The sequence below is a fragment of the Lynx rufus genome, unplaced genomic scaffold (assembly GCF_022079265.1).
Source record: "Lynx rufus isolate CCGP_SWC_20201006 ecotype Redwood Valley unplaced genomic scaffold, mLynRuf1.p SCAF_3, whole genome shotgun sequence".
In the NCBI taxonomy this organism is placed as follows: domain Eukaryota; kingdom Metazoa; phylum Chordata; class Mammalia; order Carnivora; family Felidae; genus Lynx; species Lynx rufus.
The window spans coordinates 56,506,885-56,527,281 of record NW_025814845.1 but is presented as its reverse complement, the minus strand read 5'-3'; the positions used below and the strand labels follow the sequence as shown (position 1 = coordinate 56,527,281).

The 20,397-nt window shown below is 40.7% G+C and overlaps 1 protein-coding gene across 1 annotated transcript in view; it reads left to right on the top strand.

Annotated features, from left to right (window-relative positions):
* The first annotated feature begins 1,206 nt into the window (after positions 1-1,206).
* Positions 1,207-20,397, top strand: part of RASSF6 (Ras association domain family member 6) — a 48,353-nt gene continuing 29,162 nt past the window's right edge. The window contains exons 1-2 of the mRNA XM_047090388.1: positions 1,207-1,400; positions 12,801-12,899. Of these exons, the coding sequence (XP_046946344.1) occupies positions 1,207-1,400; positions 12,801-12,899 (293 nt within the window). The remainder of the gene's footprint in view (positions 1,401-12,800; positions 12,900-20,397) is intronic.

The following is a 20,397-nucleotide window of genomic DNA, read 5'->3' as shown; positions in this document are numbered from 1 at the left end:
ATTAACACCCACAAGTAATCCCAACTTACACTGACCTCATATACGAGGTAATAGAAGCTTTGACTGTGATCTAATAAGCCCCTTGCTTGATTCTGTTCAGTTTATTAAAATAACCCCCCAACGTGATAAAACTCATCATTCCTGACCTTCACACACAAGTTAAACAGATAAACTGTCTGACCTTTTGAACATACAGAATCCTTAAAACACTACATTGATCAAACAGGTAACCTGTAAATCTAGAAAAATGGTCTATGACTTTGACATTTGAATTCAAAGGACACCAGAGGTCACATGTGCCTACTGAACTCATTGTTGAATTATATTGAAATTCTTTTGAGGACTCTAAGGTTTACACTTGTAAAATAACTTTTTAAAAAATTATCAATAGTTGCTTTACATGGGAAACATAAATGAACAATGATACTAAAAAGTTTGTGTGTGTGTGTGTGTGCGTGTGTGTGTGTAAATAAAAGCACTTTGCATTTCTACAGTATCTGTCATTGGAGGGTCTCTAAGTCTTTGGTGCCCATTTTGAAATTGGAGAACTGAGGAAAAGCAAAGTCCCCAAATTCCATTCAGTAGCCTAATGACTAAATAACTCTTTAATTCCTCTTTTGTACTTCATTACAACAGTTTTTGAACGTTGATACTTACAAGATTCTTCTTTGGAACTTACAAAAAAAAAAAAAGAAGTATCAGTGCCTGCGGTCTATCCAGACCTACTAGATCAGAGGCTCACCGGTGCGGAGGCGCAAGGCGTGCAGGTTCGGCGACTTACAGAAGTGGTTCTGGTGTGTGCCCTGAGGTGTGAGAACCACTAGTCTGGGTGAAAAGGTGCCGGCAGGGAAGGAGCTGGCAATAGAACAAGGAAAAGAAAACTGAGACATTTCTAATTCAAAGTGAACATTTTTAAAAGAAGGACGTGTGAATAATGACATTCCTTCCCAGGTAGTGTCATTTCTCAGGGCCCCTTCACCTGTAATCTGGGCACAGAGTCGAGGTTAGAGTCAGTCCAATTCAGTGGGTAATGTCAATTCACTTCTCACGATGTGTGTCAGGGAGCAAAGGAGTGTTCCTATCAGCTGCCCCTAAGAAAGAAAGTAAACACTCCCAACATGCACTGAGGTAAAGGGAGTGGCTCAGGTTTCTTACACGTCCCTGCTCTGGCGAAAAGGGGTAATAATTAACAGCTCCTGGGGCTCGATGATCCTGCGGAGGGCACTGCCAGGTGCAGAGCTGAGCAGCACGGGGCGTCGGGTCGCCCCTCCTCCACACTTGGCTCCGACCTCCAGGACAGGTGAGGGAGCCCTGCCTTTCCAAGGGACGCTCGGAATTGGTGAATCTGTGACTGAGCAGGGGAACAAACTCTCCGGAGCAAGTTCAGCTCAACAACTCAGGTAAAAAGCCTTCTCCTGGTAAAAAGCCTTCTCCTGGTGTGAATAACAGGTGACACATGGGCCTGGGGAAAAGAACCCCTCTAATCCACCCCCCGCCCCAGGTCAGGTTGAGGACATGTTATTAGAAAGCAGTATCCACGGGCAGCCAAGTTGAATGTAGGCATGCATCAGACCAGTTGAAACTCAGACATTGCTTTTCCTTTTTGATTGTTTTCAGAATACCCTTTCCTGACGCAGGTAAGCATGTGGGGAGGAGGGAAAGGCACAAACTTAAGTGTGGCCACTGAAGCCCTTCTCCCTTTCCTCAAGGGAAATAGCTCAAAGAGCGCTTTATCTGGAATTGCACTTAACCCTCACATCCCCCTTTCTCTTGAATCAGCGGACTTGAAAGGTCCTTTTAAGTGAGGGTTCCGCTAAACTTTCCGCTCAGAAACTACAGAGCTACAGAGACATATCCCTCCAAAAATTGAAAACGATTTCTGCTGTAATTTAAGAGTTCACCAAACAATGAATGAATGAATAAGCATAATTAAATGGGAGCCCATGAGTTAAGGATACAAGTTCTGAAGCAGGAGAGCCATAAGTTCAAATCCTGGCTTTGCCACTTATTAGTTTGTCCCGTAGCAAGTTACTTAACCTAGCCAAGCCTCAGTTTGTCACCTGTAAAACAAGCCCCATAACAGGATATGCCAATGGGGCTTTGATGGGAATTAAACACTTAGCAAGCATCCTATAAGTGGTACCTCCAGTTAGGATTAAGAAATTAGCAGCTCTGTCAAAAGGGCCAGATCAGGGAGGGTGAGCTAAGCTGGGGAGACCAGACAGTGTGGAGGTGGTAAAGCTTAACTGGTTTCCAGAGAATGGGTCTAGGACACATGAGCGGATGGCCAGTGGGCAAAGAGTTACAGCAATGAAATCATCTGGCTTCTTGCTCCTTTTCAAATAGTGTACATAGTGGCAAATTCAAAATTATCTGCTACTCAGTAACTTTTGCTTTGGAAAAGTCGCGTTCATTTTAACTGTTATTTCTAAACAGAAAATATAATTTTGTAGTAGGAGACTTACACACAACCCCAGATTGTGCAACCTGTGACATTTAGTTTTATAAGACAGATAACCCTTGAATGACTTTGATAAAATAGACCATGGTAGCACCCATGTTGGATTGTTTGTATTGAAGTGATATAGACTTTCATTTGTGTTTATGGACGAGAAGCACACAAGAACAATACCTGTGTTTGTTGGTCTTCACCTCTGAACTTAAATTACAGGGAAGTGACCTTTATGAAATTTTATTTAAAGGGCACTTTTGTTAATGTTGCTGTTAGTTTTATATTAATGTTGGTAATTTCAAGAAGGGAACAAACTTAGAAGTTGCAACTAGCAACATATTTTCGTTGATGACATTTTATATTTTCATTACATTAATATACATTTAAATGGTTTGCAGTTAATCCCAGCTTAATATCATCATTGTTTTGATGGATTCTTGTTTCAAACTGCAGATTTGAGATTCTCCAATGTACTTATAATTGGATATTCGCTAGAATTCTAAAGCCAACCAAACTGAGCTTTACTATGTTATTGTCCTCTGGGTCTTAATTGTGTTAGTGTTTATAGCTAAAAGCTTATAAAATATTCTAACCTAGTTAGAATATAACTTTATGCCAAATAGATATGGTTGGAACTTCTTAAACCAAATTATTTGATTTAACATTTTGTAATGTTGTATGTTTAAACAAACAGTAACCCCAACTGAGATAAATCTACTTAACTGTACTTGAGATTAATATGAGATTAATTTATCTAACCACATAACTAGATTAAGTCTTCCTAGTTAAACTCTATTTTAGTGTACATATGTTCCTCTACTATCTCCAATATGAATAACATTTTAAGATATACTATTAAATGTATTGGTCCATCGAGAGAGAGAGAGAAATAACCAGCAATGACTAAGAAAAAATGAGCTTTCCCAATTATATGGAAGATAGTGTAACACATATGTAGTATTTTTTAGCATGTAATTCAAAGTTTCATATTTGATACTTGTTTTCACTTTTCCTAAAATAAGAAGCACCGTATACTTTTCACTGAAATGGAAATCTAGTCCTAATAGTCAATTTACTTGTACAGATTCATTGAAGGTAGGGAATTTAGGATTTTTAGAGATACGGGAGCTTCCTATAAAAGTTTAGATTTGGGGGATGCCTGGGTGGTTCATTCGGTTAAGCATCTGACTCTTGGTTTCGGTGTAGGTCATGATCTCATGCTTCATGGGATCGAGCCCCATGTTGGGCTCCATGCTGACTGTGTGGAACTTGCTTGGGATTCTTTCTCTCTCTCTGCCCCTCCTCAGCTTGCTCTCTCTCTCTCTCCCTCTCTCTCTCAAAAAAAATAAACATTAAAAAACATTAAAATAAATAAATAAGATAAGATAAATGTTTACATTTTTATCTTGCCATTTGCAATGACATGGATGGAACTAGAGGGTATAATGCTAAATAAAATAAGTCCATCAGAGAAAGACAAATGCCATGTGATTTCAGTCATATGTGGAATTTAAGAAACAAAACAAATGAGCAAAGGAAAAAAAAATAGAGGGAGAAACCAAGAAACAGACTCTTAACTACAGAGAACAAACTGATGGTGACCGGAGGGGTGAGGGGTGGTGGGATGGGGGAATCGGTGGTGGGGATGAAGGAGAGCACTTGTCATGATGAGCCCTGGGTGATGTATAGAAGTGGTGAATCACTATATTGTACACTGGAAACTAATATTACACTGTATGTTAGCTAACTGGAATTATGATTTTTTTAAAGTTTAGATTAAAAAATTTTTTTTTCAAATATAGGTCAATCAAAGATACAACCTCTGAGAAAGAACTTCTGAATATTCTCTCTTTGCCCTAAGGTCTAGTGTTAGAGAAGGTTGGGTTTTGTTGCAGACATTCATCTGTGTCTTTCAAAGCTATCAGATACGGCGATTATATCACTTCATAACATCATCTCAAATTGCAGACTAATGCCACTGCTTTCAGTAGTGGAACGTGACGATGTCTCCCTTTAAAGTGATGATGGTGTAATCTTTGGGGCGCCTGGGTGGCGCAGTCGGTTAAGCGTCCGACTTCAGCCAGGTCACGATCTCGTGGTCCGTGAGTTCGAGCCCCGCGTCAGGCTCTGGGCTGATGGCTCGGAGCCTGGAGCCTGTTTCCGATTCTGTGTCTCCCTCTCTCTCTGCCCCTCCCCTGTTCATGCTCTGTCTCTCTCTGTCCCAAAAATAAATAAAAAACGTTGAAAAAAAATTAAAAAAAAAAAAGTGATGACGGTGTCATCTTAATCACCTAAAGGACCACTTCCCTGTCACCATCCCAGAGCCCAGTAAATGGGGCTCAAGAGCAGAAAGTGCTCGCTCTGCAGCCAACATACAAATAAGCACAAGAACAATGATTCACCGTCCCTGTGAAGTCAAGCTCAGAATTTCCTCTTGGAAACTAGATGAAGCAGAGAATCCTTGAGTGGTACCACAGCAGCAGTTCCAGAACATGCCTTTGGCAGACTGAGCAGCTGCCCTCCAGACCGAGTGGTGGCAAGATGCCTTGAGTCCTGAAGTGGCTGAAAACCCATGTGCTTCTGTTACAGTTCCTGTGCCTTGAGGGAGCTCTGGGGACAGTCAAGCCAGTGCATTAATGTCCTGTCAATATGGAATAGAATATTAAAGGTTGGCATTTCAAATGAGATTCCACTGGGACTGACAGGAATGGCATATTCACATAGAAGCCTGGGTGTTTGATCCATACCCTGTTGAGTCCCGTCTTATATTCAAGCATTATGATACATTGTTATGCATCTCAAAACAAGCATTTCTTAACTGTAATAAATATCACTTAATAAAATGATGGTTTTTATATGTCAGCTTCTCACTTTTGCCATCTTTGCAAATGAGGCAAATTCTTTAGAAAGATAGAGCCGGATATTTCCCAGAAACCACACTTCTCTGGACTCTTGTACTGTTTTACTAAGAACTGGATAATGGATAGAATTATAGATTTTTTTTTCTCATTTCCTTGAAGTCATATAATTGTATATAGATCTGTTCTTCTGAACTTTAAGGTTCCTGGTCAGAGTTTAGAGAAAAAACTTTATTTTGCAACTGAATACATATTTGTAACTTTCCATTGCTTTTTCTGGCCAAAACAATGATTAAAAAAAAAAAAAAACCTTCATGTTTACTGCACTGAATATAATCTTACTTCATAATTTAAATACACATTTGCTATTCCAATGTGTTACTTTCCATTCTTTTTTTTTCTTAGTAACTTTTATGGTGTGTGTTATGTAAGATATGTTCCTTGTATATGATTTAGAAAGAACATATGAAATCAAAAAGAAAATAATTATCATTCATGATTTCATAGCTTACAGCTTTATAGTTAATATTTTAATATGCCTCCCTATATATTGCATATATTCATTCTTTTATATATGTTTTTACCTACATATTTGCATATATACACCCACTCTAGAAGGTACAAAAACGAAATAATCCATAATCTTGTTCTAAAGGAATAGTCAAATTAACTAAAGTAAAATTTAGTTAGAGAAAGCAGTAAGTAATTAGAAAGCTGCAGATATTTTGCTGTGTAATTTCAGAGGCAGGAAAAATATCCTTTGGCTGGGGAATGTTGGGAAGTTAGCACCTATATTCTTTTAGTTCATTGTAAAATTCTGACTGTTCGGCACCTCATGCACCAGTGATCCCAGGAATAAGGGGCTACAGACACAGATGTAGGCTACGCTTCCTGTGCCTAGCACAGGGGCAAGCCCAGAGAGGGAACTCCTGAAACATTTGTTTACTATACAAAGGAGTGAATCAAATTTTCCACTTGTTAAACAAGTGGCCATTTAATCCATGATAGGCCACAGCAAGGTACTTTAAGTGACTGGCCCATTTGAGTTCATTGGGGCTGGGATTCACCTCCCATCCTCTGGCCTCCTTCTGGTACCTGGCCAATCCAGGCAAGCACGCGTCTAGGCGGGATACAGGCAGGATACAGGCAGGATACAGAGCAGGTGGAGGCAAAGCACAGGTGCTCTCTGATGCTCCCAGGTCTCACTGTGGCCTGCGAGCTGGTGCTGTCTGATCCTGCCTTCTCAGGCTCCTGATCTTGTCTGCTTGCTTAGACCTTGCTTGTCTGCTTTGCTTTGCTTTCTCAGTCTCTGCCCTTCCCTGTCGAGCCACGTAGGCCCATCTGAGCTTAGACCCATCTAGTATTTCCAGGACTGTTTATTTCTCCAGGACTTGATTGCTGACCTAATTTCCTGTCTCATGAGCTCCATCCTATCTGGACAAAATGAAAAAATAAATAACCAAACTTATTCAATAATAATCTTATTTCATACACACAGTCAATAAACTCTGGCCCGAGGACCAGATAGCTTGTGTGATTCACTCTCCCAGTAAAGTACATAGATTTGTAACAACTACCTTCCTCCTCAAGGCATAGTTTATTATGCCCTACCAAGCAAATTGTGAATGTCCAACATGAGACCTCTAAGCTTCTAGAATTATCATTTTTCCTTTTTTCATAAATCCTCATCTCTGCTAATCATGACCTCTCTTATCTTGCTCTTAAGGTTTTTGAGATAACTAGCTCAGATCCTTAAATCTACCCACTCTCTATAATTTAGGAGATATTCACAAATGTCCTACCAGGTTTTAAATTACTATGAGTCATAGTTAATGGGATTGGAGAGGGGAAACTGTTTGAATTCACAGATCTATTTCTCACCTTGGCAATTAATAATAAAATGAGACTTTTACCTTTCGGGTATTTAGACTGTTTGAATATTTTGTTGAGCCAATTTTTAGATTCAGATATGGCCAATATGATTCCTATTTAATTAGCATATATTGCCAATGAACAAAAAATTTTATCCTGTTTTTTTCCCCCATAAATTCCATTTAATTGTCTTCCTTCCTAAGGTCAGAGAATAATGTAAGTGCTTTTGAAATCCTTTAATCACACCTGAAATCTTCTGATTGGCTTTAGCATAGCTCACCAGTTTGACAATATAATTCCACAGCCATTGTTTGGTATCTTTAATGACACCTTAGCTATTTTCCTGTAAATACAAATAGGAAGCCAACCAGGAAGTTCCTGCAGTGATTTTCAGCCCATCACTGTCAACGTCACTTTGTGATTGTAAGAAACTTCCACTGGTGATTCTTCAGTTCAATATATACCCAACTTCTAATCTCAGCAAAGCTATCATGTTAACTATGAGGTCAAGAAAGATTTACAAATACCAATTACTCAGGCCATATCTGCAATTCTACATTTAGTCAGTCACTCAGCAAATATGAATTGAATTCCTTGCATGTTCCAGGCAAAATTCTAAGAGCTGGTTGTATACAGATAAATACAAAAAGCCCTGATCCAAAGAAGTTCATGTTGTGGTTGGGGAAGACAGATAAGTAAATAAATAAGATCCTTTCAATTACTGTTACATACCTAAATGGAAATCATGTGGTAGTGGCTGACTGAGAATTGCTTAGGGAAAGCCTCTGAATGAAGAGATAAACTTGGCCCACGATCAGCATGATGGAACACAGATGTGGAAGTCTAAGAGCAGGGTGTTCTAAGTAGGAGGAGTAGCAAGTATAAATCCCCAAGCCGGGAATGAGCTTAGGGAGTGATGGAAAATCAGCAAAAAGGCCAATGTAGACAAAAGGGAATCAATGAGGAAAGTAATGAAGGGAATGAACACTGAAGAGATTGATGGGATGCTGTGGGTAATCGTAAGGAAGCTATATTTTATTCTATCTCATTCTTGGAAGTCATTGCAAGTTTTTAATCATCAGATGATGAGATTTATTTCAGTCTTTAAAAAGAATAAATAAAATAAAAATAAATAAGAAATAAATACAATAAATAAAGTTATCATCCTAGTTTCTGTGTGGAGAATGGAAGACTAGTCACTGGTGGATGCTGGGAAACTAGCCATGAGCCTGATGCAGAAATTCAGGAGTTAAGGTGGTGATGATGATGATGGCTTGACTCAGGGTGGTAGCATTGGAAATAGAAGCTTTTGAGTTCAGGTGATATGTTGGAGGTACAATTAGTAGGATTTACTTTTGAATTAGAATCTCGTTCTAATGAAAGAGGAAAAGATAAAACTGAGTCTTAGTTATGGTGCCAAATTGGGTAGATGGGAAAGAATTGTCAGGGAGGGAATTCTGGAGACTGAAGAAAGTCCATGGTCCTGTCTGGGCCATTTGCATGGAGATATCTTCTAGACTTCCAAGCACAGATTAAGTAGGTAGTGACATGGGTCTGGAGCTCAGCAGGGAAGTTGGGTTACAGATGGATTCGATTATCTGGAAGAAAGTGTAGACAGAGAAGAGGACACGGCCGAGGATAGGCTGATAGAACTAACCAGCATTCTGTGATTGTGCAGAGGAGTCTGGACAAGAGACTAAAATGTGGAGTCCCGTGAAATAGCAAAGAAACAAGGCAAGTTTGTTGTGGTTACTGCTTTGTCTCAAAAGCCTCAAGAAAAAAAAGGGGGGGGGAGTTCAAAAGCAGGAAACAATCAACCTTGTCAAATGCTGCTCAGAGAGAAGATGAACCATTTGTTAAGATACAGGCCATTGGAACATGGGAGGAGAGGTGCAGGGAGGGGTACATTAAAAGAATAAATGGTAAATAATAGATATCCAGGAGAAGACAGTGTTTGGACGATGAGGTTACCACTAGGGGATTCTCAGTAGGGAGCAACAATAACCTTTTTTGTGGGTGATTCAAATGATAGCATCTAGAGGTAAAACTCAGGTTTTAGAAGCAAGAGCAAGGGCTATATAACGAAACAGCCCAGACCAAATCCTACGAATGAGTAACTGGGATCTGCTGGGCTCCTGGAACGTGCTGTATCTTTCTCGCAAGGCAGCCTAAAATACCCATGTAACTTCTGACTTACAGAGTTGATTTGCCTGATGGCTAAGCTTCTGTCCCTTCCATCACAAGTCCTCCAAGAGACCCCCTTCCAATGATGAGCTGTCAAAGAAGATGACATCCCCAACTAGAGGAACACTGTTCTCTCAGCAAGAAGATAGGAGTAGAAAAGGTATAAATCAAGAGCAATGATACAAGGTGAAAAGCAGAAAATGGCATCAGAGCAGTGCAGATAAGAGACTATGGAGAGACTTGATAAGTCCCACTTGAGCAGAGACTAGGAAGAAGCAGAAATCTGAACATCAACCTGTGGTGATGAGGGCCCTCTCGTGTGAGGTAACTAACTGGTGACAAGAGACTCAATGGCTTGAGAGCCATTGGACCAGTAGGCCTGGTATTTGAGAAAATCTTCAATTTTAAGTTTAGAAGAGTAGATGTTTTGGTGGAATTGCAGAAAACCTGACTGTCAGGTTAGGAGACCTGGACTGTATTTGCTAAGAATGAAATCCCAGGAAAGTTTGTGAACAAGAAGATGATGTGATGGTCCAGATAGTAAAAACATAAAGGGGAATTAGTCAGGCGTTCAGCTTAGAGACTATTACAATGTTCCCAGTGAGATGTGCTCATAGCTTTCAAATAGATTATATATTTTCAAATAATGTGCTATAATGCATCAGGGAATTTGTGAACATAGCTTTCCTTTTTTTTTTCTTTTCTTTTCTTTTCTTTTTTCTTTTTTTCTTTTTTCTTTGTTTTGGGCAGTGGGTGGGAGGATTGCTATTATCTTGGAGAAAGATGATATGAAATACCTTCCAAACACCTTACTCCAACCAAATTAAGCTAATTTGGAAGTAAAAGGAGAAAGTCCCTACCCCTCTTTTTTTTTTTTTTTTTTTAATAAAAACTGAACTTTTCTCTCTAGCCTAGCCTTTTATCCTGGCTATATCCCCTATGATTCTATAGGCTTGAAGCAATAGTAATTAAATATGTAATTTCTGCAAAATGGAATGACTGGAAAACATTATACTTAAAATCTTGGTCACACCCGAATGCCATTTAGATGAAGACATAAAGGAGGATGTTATTCACATCTGACCACGGTTTCCAAAGCCTGAAGGAAACTTGAAGGATGTTACATCACACTTAATCAACACTTGCGAGTCAGAGCTTGATTTTAGATGCCTGGAAACTTAAAATTGTGTTTGCAGGACTGGGGCACAGTTCAGTCAATTTGGGTTGAGTGGCTGTAATAGAAGAAATGTATTCCCTTGCGCAGAACCATATAGGAGAGAACTCATTCTAGAAATACTCCAAAAACAGACTTACCAAACTGGCCAATCCTTCCTTGCCTTGGACCACTGATTCTGTAGTTTTTTAGTTTACTTGGTACATTTTCTTCTTTTCTGCACATCTCCAAACATTGATCCAGGATTCCTTTTCTACTTTAACTATCTTGTCTTCCCATGTTGCCAAAATAGTTTCAATGATTATAAAATGCTTTTGGTGGGGCGGGGGGATTATAGAAGCCTTTGGGACTTTAGTATCTTCTTAAAGAGAATAACACTGAGCTGTCAAGTAAGCAGAACCTTAAAACTGACTGAAATTTTTTTTCCACAAGTTTCTGGAAATTTCCTTGAAAAATGTAATAAGAGCAAGACATCTAAATTTTTTTCATAAATTTCTGGAAATTTTACTAGAAACTGTAAAACCAGCAAGGCTTCAGAAACTATTATTCCAGACGGTCAAAGTTCCTCATGTAGCTTCTTCTTTTTTTTTTTTTTTCTTTTTTATACTTCTCAATAAAAAGTAAGATCCGAACCAAAAAAACAGCAGTTTCAAACACCCCAAGCACACCTGTGCATTTATAGAGCGAGCAGGAACATAACTTTTGAATCACTAAAACCTGGTAGTACCAGAACTGTGGATAAATCGAAAAATGAAAAAAATCCTTAGAGTGCGTTCCAAATCAAATACTAAAAATTCAGAAGTAGAATTCCTGACAAGAGTTATGCCAAATTTAACCATACTGGATACATTCATTACCAGGAGCATAGCTAATACAGCCATCAACTGTAAAGTGATCATCAGCACAATTTTGACCCGGGGTTTCACTTACAAATTTGCAAATCATTTGCATTTAACACGGGCCAACATTGCGGTTTGTATTGTACTTTCTTAGAAATATCTCTCTATCCTGTTGGCCTTTCTCTCTCCCTATCTCTCCATTCCATAGTTGTCAGTCTCTCAAGTTGATTACCAAGGGGAAGACTGGAAGTGAAGTTATATACTTCTGGCCCATCTAGTATTTCTTCATATGCCCTCTTTATCATCTTTATTCAGAGATTGTTAAAATTAAATTATACGTTCCTCTTCCTTTACTACTTATTTTCCCTAAGAACATGAAGAATATAATTTTCAATTTCAAATGAGAAATATATCGTGAGAGATAAAATGAATTTTTCTCAGAAGCACATATGGATAACAAAAACAGGAAAACACCTAAACACTTAAAACTTATAAAGGTCAAGTGGGGGCAAGAGCAGAGAAAACAAGACATTATTACTTGTCGTCAAGCAAGTCACTTTGTGAAAAGTCATGAAAAGGTGGTTTACAGGATGCCATTTAGAAACTCACTCAAAATGTGTTATAGTTAAAACGCTGAACTGAGCCTACTTTCTAACAATTGAAATTTGGAGGGCATCTCACTTATCCTCAATAGTAATTCTCTTAGAAAAAAAAATATATCTTTGAAAAGAATCTTGGAATGGGCCAACTAATAGAAAATCAAAGATTGGAATTTGTATAACCTTTCCAAAATGCAAAAACAATGTTGGTGAAAAGAAAAACAATTAGAGGCCTTCAAGATTCAGACTGTGTTTCAAATTATGTGTCCCACTACTTACCAAGTGTTGGAAATAGAGGTAATAACATCCACACCCTGCTGGGACGGTCTGAGGATTGAGTAAGATAACATCTGGGAGTATAAGATCTGTGGCACATGGTAAAAAAAAAAAAAAAAAAAAAAATCTTTCTCTTTCCTTCCCTTCCCAACCCTCATGCCCATAGAAGAAACACTACTTAAAAAACTTGTCCCGGGGCGCCTGGGTGGCGCAGTCGGTTGGGCGTCCGACTTCAGCCAGGTCACGATCTCGCGGTCCGTGAGTTCGAGCCCCGCGTCAGGCTCTGGGCTGATGGCTCAGAGCCTGGAGCCTGTTTCCAATTCTGTGTCTCCCTCTCTCTCTGCCCCTCCCCCGTTCATGCTCTGTCTCTCTCTGTCCCAAAAATAAATAAACGTTGAAAAAAAAAAAAACAAAAACAAAAAAAACAAAACTTGTCCCAAATACTTTTACTCACCGGGGACAAAGCAAAACATTTCAATTTAAGTCAGAAACTAATTCATGAATGCATCACAGGAGTATACCATTAATGTTATCCTCACATCTTAGGGTATCCTCAGATGATCTCAAAAAAGGAGAAAAGTTGAATATGATGGCTCACCAGTGCTCTTCCTGGATCTTCATCAATGAGAGGACATTCATTACCAGGTAATTATATGCCTGTATGTGTTATCCTACTCAGCAGTCATTGGTGGATTAAGCCCCAGGACCTTGTCATTCTAAGCATGATGATGAACCACAAAATCAATATGAATCAACAGTGCACACAGTGAGTACTGCTAACCCATAACCTTTCATGGAACAATCACTCATATTTTATAAATAGTGGTCTAATTTCACTATAGTTGGCAGAATTCTCAGAAGCAGCCTTAACTAACGGATCTAAGTCTCCACATAAATTGGATATCCAAAGAATTGGTCCAGGGGCTCAAAACAGGCCTTCCCATCGTCTTCTCTCCCTCCCTTACCCCTTAGGACACATTTCATTTTCACTGTGTCCCTCTTGATGTTAGGTTATGCAATATATAGAACATCCACAGTGGTTTTCTTATACACAGCAAATAGCATCTTATATTGGTTTGGGAATAACTGAGCAGGAATTTGAAAACTCTAAGAGTAAAGCTGAGCACTGAACTGGCTGAGTTGGAGCAAAAGCAGATGAGAAAAAAAGACGGGGAAAAACACACACACACACACACGCACAATTGGCCCTGAAACATGACCCATGTCTCACTGGGAAGAGAAACAAAGCCAAACAAATGATAGGAGGTGGTGGGTATAAATTGATGCTGGATTGGGCCACAGGAAAGCAGAGAGAACAAACATAGTCAACAATGGAATTAAAGTCAGAACGGAGGATAAACATGAAATATAAGAGGTGGGAAGAAGGTGTGAAGTAAAAGACAGTGGATTCATCTATTCATTCCTCAAGTATGTATTAACTGCTTCCCAAAGACAGGTATTCTGGACCCTGAGCATTCAGCAATGGCCCAAACAAAACCTTTAGCCTTGTGGGGTGGCCTCCTCAAAGGGGGATGCAGTTGCTGTGTAAGATAAATGAGTAACAATATATATATTATTAGACACTGAAAGGTAGGAAGAATAAAATAAAGCGGGAAAGGGAATAATGAGTGCTGGAGGTGGACAGCTGGGGGTTATGATTTCATATATGATGTCCAGGGAAACCTCGGTGAGAAGGTAGCATTAGAGGAAAAGCCTGGAGGAGGTGAGCAAGCCAGTTGTGTAGGTATCTGGCTGGGAGTAAAGGGGACAGCCAAGACCAAGCTCTGAGGCAGGTGCATGCCTATATGGATGGAGGAAGCCAGTCTGGGGTAAACGAAGTGGGAGGAACAGCAGAAGCGAAGGATCCTGACGTCATGGGCCAGAGCACGCAGGATCTCGTAGGCCGTTGTGAGACTTCATCTTTCCCACCGATGAGAAGCCATTGAAGGATATTGAGCACTTGGGTGACTGGATCAGTGTGGCCGAAGAGGGCATAAGAGTGGAAGCAGAGAAATTATCAAGGAGCTGAAAGTTCAGGGGAGGGATGATGGTGCCTTGGGCCAAGGTATCAGTAGTGGAGGTTAAAAAAAAAAAAAAATCAGATTCTCAGGTATTTTGATGGAAGAGAATGAAACCACTTTTTTTTTGGGTGGGGGCAGGGGGGAATATTTCCAAGGAAAGGTCTGCAATTCTGAAGACCCTTATTTTATGTCATATTTTGAATTGGCCAAATTGAGGACTGACAGTTTATATTTTGTAGCCAGCCCAGCGCCCCTTTCAGGCCCTGGTATCTACATATCAGCTGCAACTCCAGTAAAATTTTATTACATTTACACAAACGCCAGACTTGAAGATAGCACTTCTCAAAATGTGGTCCACAGGCCGCCCACCTCCCAATCAGACAGTTGTTGACAATGCAGACCCCGGGCTCCCCTTGACAGTTAATCAGATAGTTCTGATGCATACTGAGGTGTAAGAACCACTGCTCAAGAGGAGGAAAGGATTAAAGTTCGAGAACTTCTGACCTCCTGAAATAAACAAAATCCCAGAGCCCGGGGAAATCTGTACAAAACACTTGTCAGAAATTAATACCACCGACCACCCAGGATATCCAACATGTCACAAATCTGACAGACACCTCCATTCATTTAGTCACTGGATGAGTAATCATTCCGCTCCCGCTCTGTGCTAGGCTTTGTTCCAGCGAACAAGGCAGAAATTACAAACTTATTAGGGATTTTTCTTTTCCTGCACAAAAACATGTGAAAATAATGGAAACGAATAGGGAAATAGAATCCACTCAATGGAGATTTTGGCCTCAGCACATTGCATGAGAGCTACATTTGATCGATAAAATAAGAGGTTGTGACATTAATAGCATAGCAGCAATGGAACATTTAGGTCTTACTGCTGAATGAGGATTCTCTGAGTTTAGAAACTTCCCTGGGTAAATGGCGTTGGCATAAGTCAGCTTCACGCTCCGATGACTAAGTTTCCAGTTGCCGTTTTCATTGCCTGGGGTCATCACTGGTCTGCTGCTTCACATGGTAAATATTCTAAGTGAGCAGAGTTTCAAAAAAATATATATATGGTTGCTTTCAAAGTACTTTCAGGTGCTAAGCTGAAATCAGGGCACTTGAGAGGTGAGTAAATGCCAACCAGAGGACTTGAAAAAAGTTCAAATCCGGTTTTAGAATGCAGATCAGATTTGATTCTCTGGATTCCTTCGTCTTTGTCTCCTCCTCGGGGAGCCCAATGCACACTCCTGTGGGCTGCAGCGCTACCCACAGCCCACAAGCCATGTGTGCATTCCTGTCCTTAGTAAATAATTTTAATGAGCATGATGTAATAAATTTTAGCAGAAAGTGCCTTATTCCACACGGTGTCTCTTTCCAAGCATGTTGGCCGGACACCCTTTGCTGAAACAAAGGAACCAGCCACCTGCACCTCTGAGCACAAATTCAGCACAAAGAGCCAATGTTCCACAGGCTGCTTCTACCTGGCCAGTAGAGCTAGAGGGCAATGTTTGCCCAGTTTCCATGGCCAGGGTCTTCTCTAATCAAGGAAACTGGATCAAACACTGTGTGCCCCAGCGTGCCCTGCAGGTGGGTTTATAAAGAGGACACCCTTCTCCTGAAGGCCACTGGACTCTTGTCTTTTTTTAACTTTTTAATGTTTACTTATTATTTTTGAGAGAGAGAGAGAGAGCAAGTGGGTGAGGGGCAGACAGAGAGGGAGACACAGAATCCAAAGCAGGCTCCAGGCTCTGAGCTGTCAACACAGAGCCCAATGCAGGGCTCAAACTCACAAACTATGAGATCATGACCTGAGCCAAGGTCAGCCACTTAACTCTTAACTCTTGTCTTTAATAAAGGATAAGAGAGCCCTCTCTGACATTTTTTTTAAGGAACCAGGATTTTAAAATAGGTCAGGGGGGCATCTGGGTGGCTCAGTCGATTGAGCGTCCAACTTCGGCTCAGGTCATGATATCACAGTCTCTGAGTTTGAGCCCCACATGGGGCTCTGTGCTGACAGCTCAGAGCCTGAAGCCTGCTTCAGATTCTGTGTCTCCCTCTCTCTCTGCCCCTCCCCTGCTCATGCTCTCTCTCTCTCTCAAAAATAAATACACATTTTTTTTTAATAAAATAAGTCAGGGACAAAAAGTTCAAGACATGGTTGGGACCATCTCCTTTAAAAATGAGAAATTTTTTCTACATGGAGATCGTTTTAAAAAATTTATTTCAACATTTCCACTATGAGGTTTGATAACCTAATGAAAATGACAGAAATGTTCATAATGAAAAATTGGATATAGTAACTTCATTAGTTACTATGTCAAAAAAAAAGGTGAATAATGTCCCCCCAGATATGTGAAAAAAGTTCATTTTTTAAAGCTTTCCTTATATCAGATATTTTTCAATGAGCATTGACAATCACAAAGCATATCAATGTGACTGTTATTCCCAACCCAATTTACTTATTCCACGTTTACCTGTTTTATCACTTTGGTCAGTTAGAAAACAGTAAGATCACCCATATGTCCAAGATACACTGAAAATATTTCAATAGGCATCTGATAAAATCAAAATTCAAAGACTAGAAATATATTAACTTATGGAATTTACTTGAATTTCTGGATATGTTAAGTGGTGGCACTGGTAAAAGGTTTTATTTTTCCCTCTAAAAATAGGTCAGGGTTTAATTTTCTATATTTTATTCCCTCAACAAATAATTATTGGGAACACACCACAAGCCAGAAGTTGTGCTAGAAACTGAGGTATGGAATTTTGAGCAAAAAAAGACAAGAGCTGCTTGGAGCTACGGATCTCCAATTTGAGCCTTCACTAGAATGACCTAGAGGGCTTGCTACACTAAAGATTGAGGGACCCACTCCCAGCTTGTGACTCAGTGGGTCTGGGTTAGCGTGAGCATTCCCATGTCGAAGTTCCTGGGTGGTGCCCATGTTACTGGTCTGGGAATCACACTTTGAGAACTACAGGTCTAAAGGCCTGATTGATAACAAACTGACGCAGATGTTCAGATGGAAAGGGATCCTTTAGAGAATAAGGAACTAGCCTAAACAGTGGCAGGGGTGGTGGGGTGGGGCTCCCGATATCTGACCAAGGAGGAAGCTAACGAGTTTAAGGAAGTGAGCAGGAGAGCATTCCTGACATAGGGAGTCTGCCTGAAGTCCTTATGGCCAGAGAGAGCTCAGGGTTCCAGCAAGTGAAGGGGACCCAGTGTGGGTGAGGTACAAGACACAGGGAAATGCATCTCTTCAAAGTAGGCTAAAGAGACGGAGCAGGACCTCCCCTGCTGTGATAAAGATTTGTAGTTTTTATCCCAAGAGCAATGGGAAGACGTTTAAAGATGTTAAGCACAGCAAATGCTATGGTATGTTCTCTGTGCTCTGTATAGAGTGTGGAGTATATGGAGGACACCCAGAAGAAAAACAAGGAGGTCCCTTAATATAAATTTTTATTTAATTTTTTAAAATGTTTTCTTTATTTTTGAGAGAGAGGGAGAGACAGACACAGAGTGTGAGCAGGTGAGGGGCAGACAGAGAGGGAGACACAGAATCCGAAACAGGCTCCAGGCTCTGAGCTGTCAGCACAGAGACTGATGCGGGGCTTGAACTCATGAACCACGAGATCATGACCTGGGCCAAAGCCGGACGCTTAACCGACTGAGCCACCCAGGTGCCCCTGTATTGTTTTAAACGTAAGGAGAATCAGTGGTCAAAGTCATGGCAGCGTCACAGAAGAGCGAGGTAAGAGCCTGTGTGTCAGGAGAGCTCCTGTCTTCAGCTCATGCTCATGTGCGTGGCCCCGAGGATCACTGGCCACCTGCTGTGTTTCAGGCACTCTGGTAACAATCCTAATGGTCCAAGAGGCTGTTAATGAATTAACAGAGTAGATAGATCATTTCCTCATCCCTAGGGAACAAGGGGCAACAGACTGTGGAGCCAAGGTCGTCATCCTCAACAAGCACACAAGCCTCCAGCTGTTCATACACAAAGGGTGTTATTTTACAGCCAGCCTGTGTGTGCTCCAGTAATGACCAGAGTTGTGTGGCACACTTGTGTTTACTTTTCAACTGGCTTACAAAAATGTATAAGACTTGGATTAGAAAAAAAAAAAAACGAAATGAAAGTTTAACTCATAGGAGAATAAGACCCCAATATAAGCTACATACCAACCCAACTGTGCCATTCCCTCATCTCTATACCCAGCCCCACAGCAAATCTAATTAGCTCCACCTCCAGAATCCAAACAATTCTCACCACCTAGTCCAAGCCACCATTATTTCTTGCCTGGACAACTGCAGCAGCTTCCTGCTTCCATTCCCTGTCCCTAGAGATCTGGCCGGGAGGACCTTTAGAACCTCATCTGAAACCACTCTTCCCTTCTTTCTCTCCTTCAAACATGCCAAGCTTAGTCTTGTACACAGGGCATTGCATCTCTTGCTTGGGACAGTCTCCTTGACTCTTCACATGGTTGGCTCTTTCCCATTATTGAGATTTCAGCTTAATATGGCGGGCCTCCTGATCACCCTTGCTGACACGTCCTCCACTATGCACTCCGTCACATGATCCTGTTTTATTGTTCTCAGAGCATTTATCCCTATGTAAAATTAGTGTATTTCTTTAAAAAAATTTTTTTAACATTTATTTATTTTTTTGAGACAGAGAGAGACAGAGCATGAATGGGGGAGGGTCAGAGAGAGAGAGGGAGACACAGAATCCAAAACAGGCTCCAGGCTCTGAGCTGTCGGCACAGAGCACGAAGCAGGGCTCAAACTCACAGACTGCGAGATCACGACCTGAGCCGGAGTTGGACGCTCAACCGACTAAGCCACCCAGACGCCCCCAAAATTAGTGTATTTTGCTCTTTTGTTTTCCTCTGTCTTCCTCCCCCTCAGAATGTAAGTCCCATCAGTGCAGGGGGTCTCATTCACTGTATACTTTGCCATATCGCTAGCATCTATTACATCATCTGTTATATAGTAATCCCTCAAATTCTTGCTGATGATGCATTCCTATGGGAACTAAACTTCAAAGAACTAAATTAGGAGCTCAGTGTTTTGACATGTGCTACCCTTAAATACCGTTTCATATCGAAGGGCAAACTGATTACATCAGCGCTCCTCTTGAGTTTAATGTATATGCAGATTTCCTGGGTATCTTGGTTAAAATACAGATTTTAATTTCTAACAAGGTGCCTCCTATGTGTTCAGATGATATGAGAGCAGCCACTCTTAAATCCTGTGATAGGCATATTAATGGCCTCCCAGGGATGGCTACATTCTACTCCCCTGAACCTGTGAATATTTTACAGTTGCATGGCAAAAGGGAATTAAGGCTGCCAATCTGCTGACCCTAAAATAGATTATTCAGACGGGCCCAATGTGATCCCCAGGGTCTTTAGAGATGAGACAGGAAGGGGGCTCTGTGAGGGGAGCCTGTGTCAGAGTGGGGCTGGTGAGAATGACTCCATGGTCATTGCTGGCTTTGAGATGGAAAGGGGGACAGAACTGAGGAATGTGGCAGGCTCAGGAACTGAGAAAGCAAGGAAACAGGTAAATACGGTCTCTGGTTCAAAGCGCTACTACTATACATAAATCAGTACCTGTTCTCTCCAAACACTCAGCTACAGCAAGGGGCACCTGGGTAGCTCAGTCGGAGGAGCATCTGACTCTTGATTTTTGGCTCAAGTCATGATCTCGAGGTTCGTGGGATTGAGCCCAACGTCAGGCTCTGTGCTGACAGTGCAGAGCCTGCTTGAGATTCTCTCTCTCTGCCCCTCCTCTTCGCTCTGTCTCTGAAAATAAATAATAAATATTTATTTTTGTTAATTATATTTATTAAATATAATATTTAATAAATATATTTATTAATGTTTATTAAAATATTTATAATAAATAAACATTTTTTAAAAAAGACAAAACACTCGGCCAGGACAAGAAAACGGACTATTTCATCAAAGTGGAGGTGGTTTCAAGTCCTTACTTTGGTTTGGAATGGAAATAGAAGCATCAGTCCTGATTTGTGAGTAGTGTTAGGGCTGTGAACCAGAGGCCATATTTCTCTGTGTTTCCGGCCAAAGAAGACAGAGCACAGACTTCCCTCATTCTTTCCTCCCTG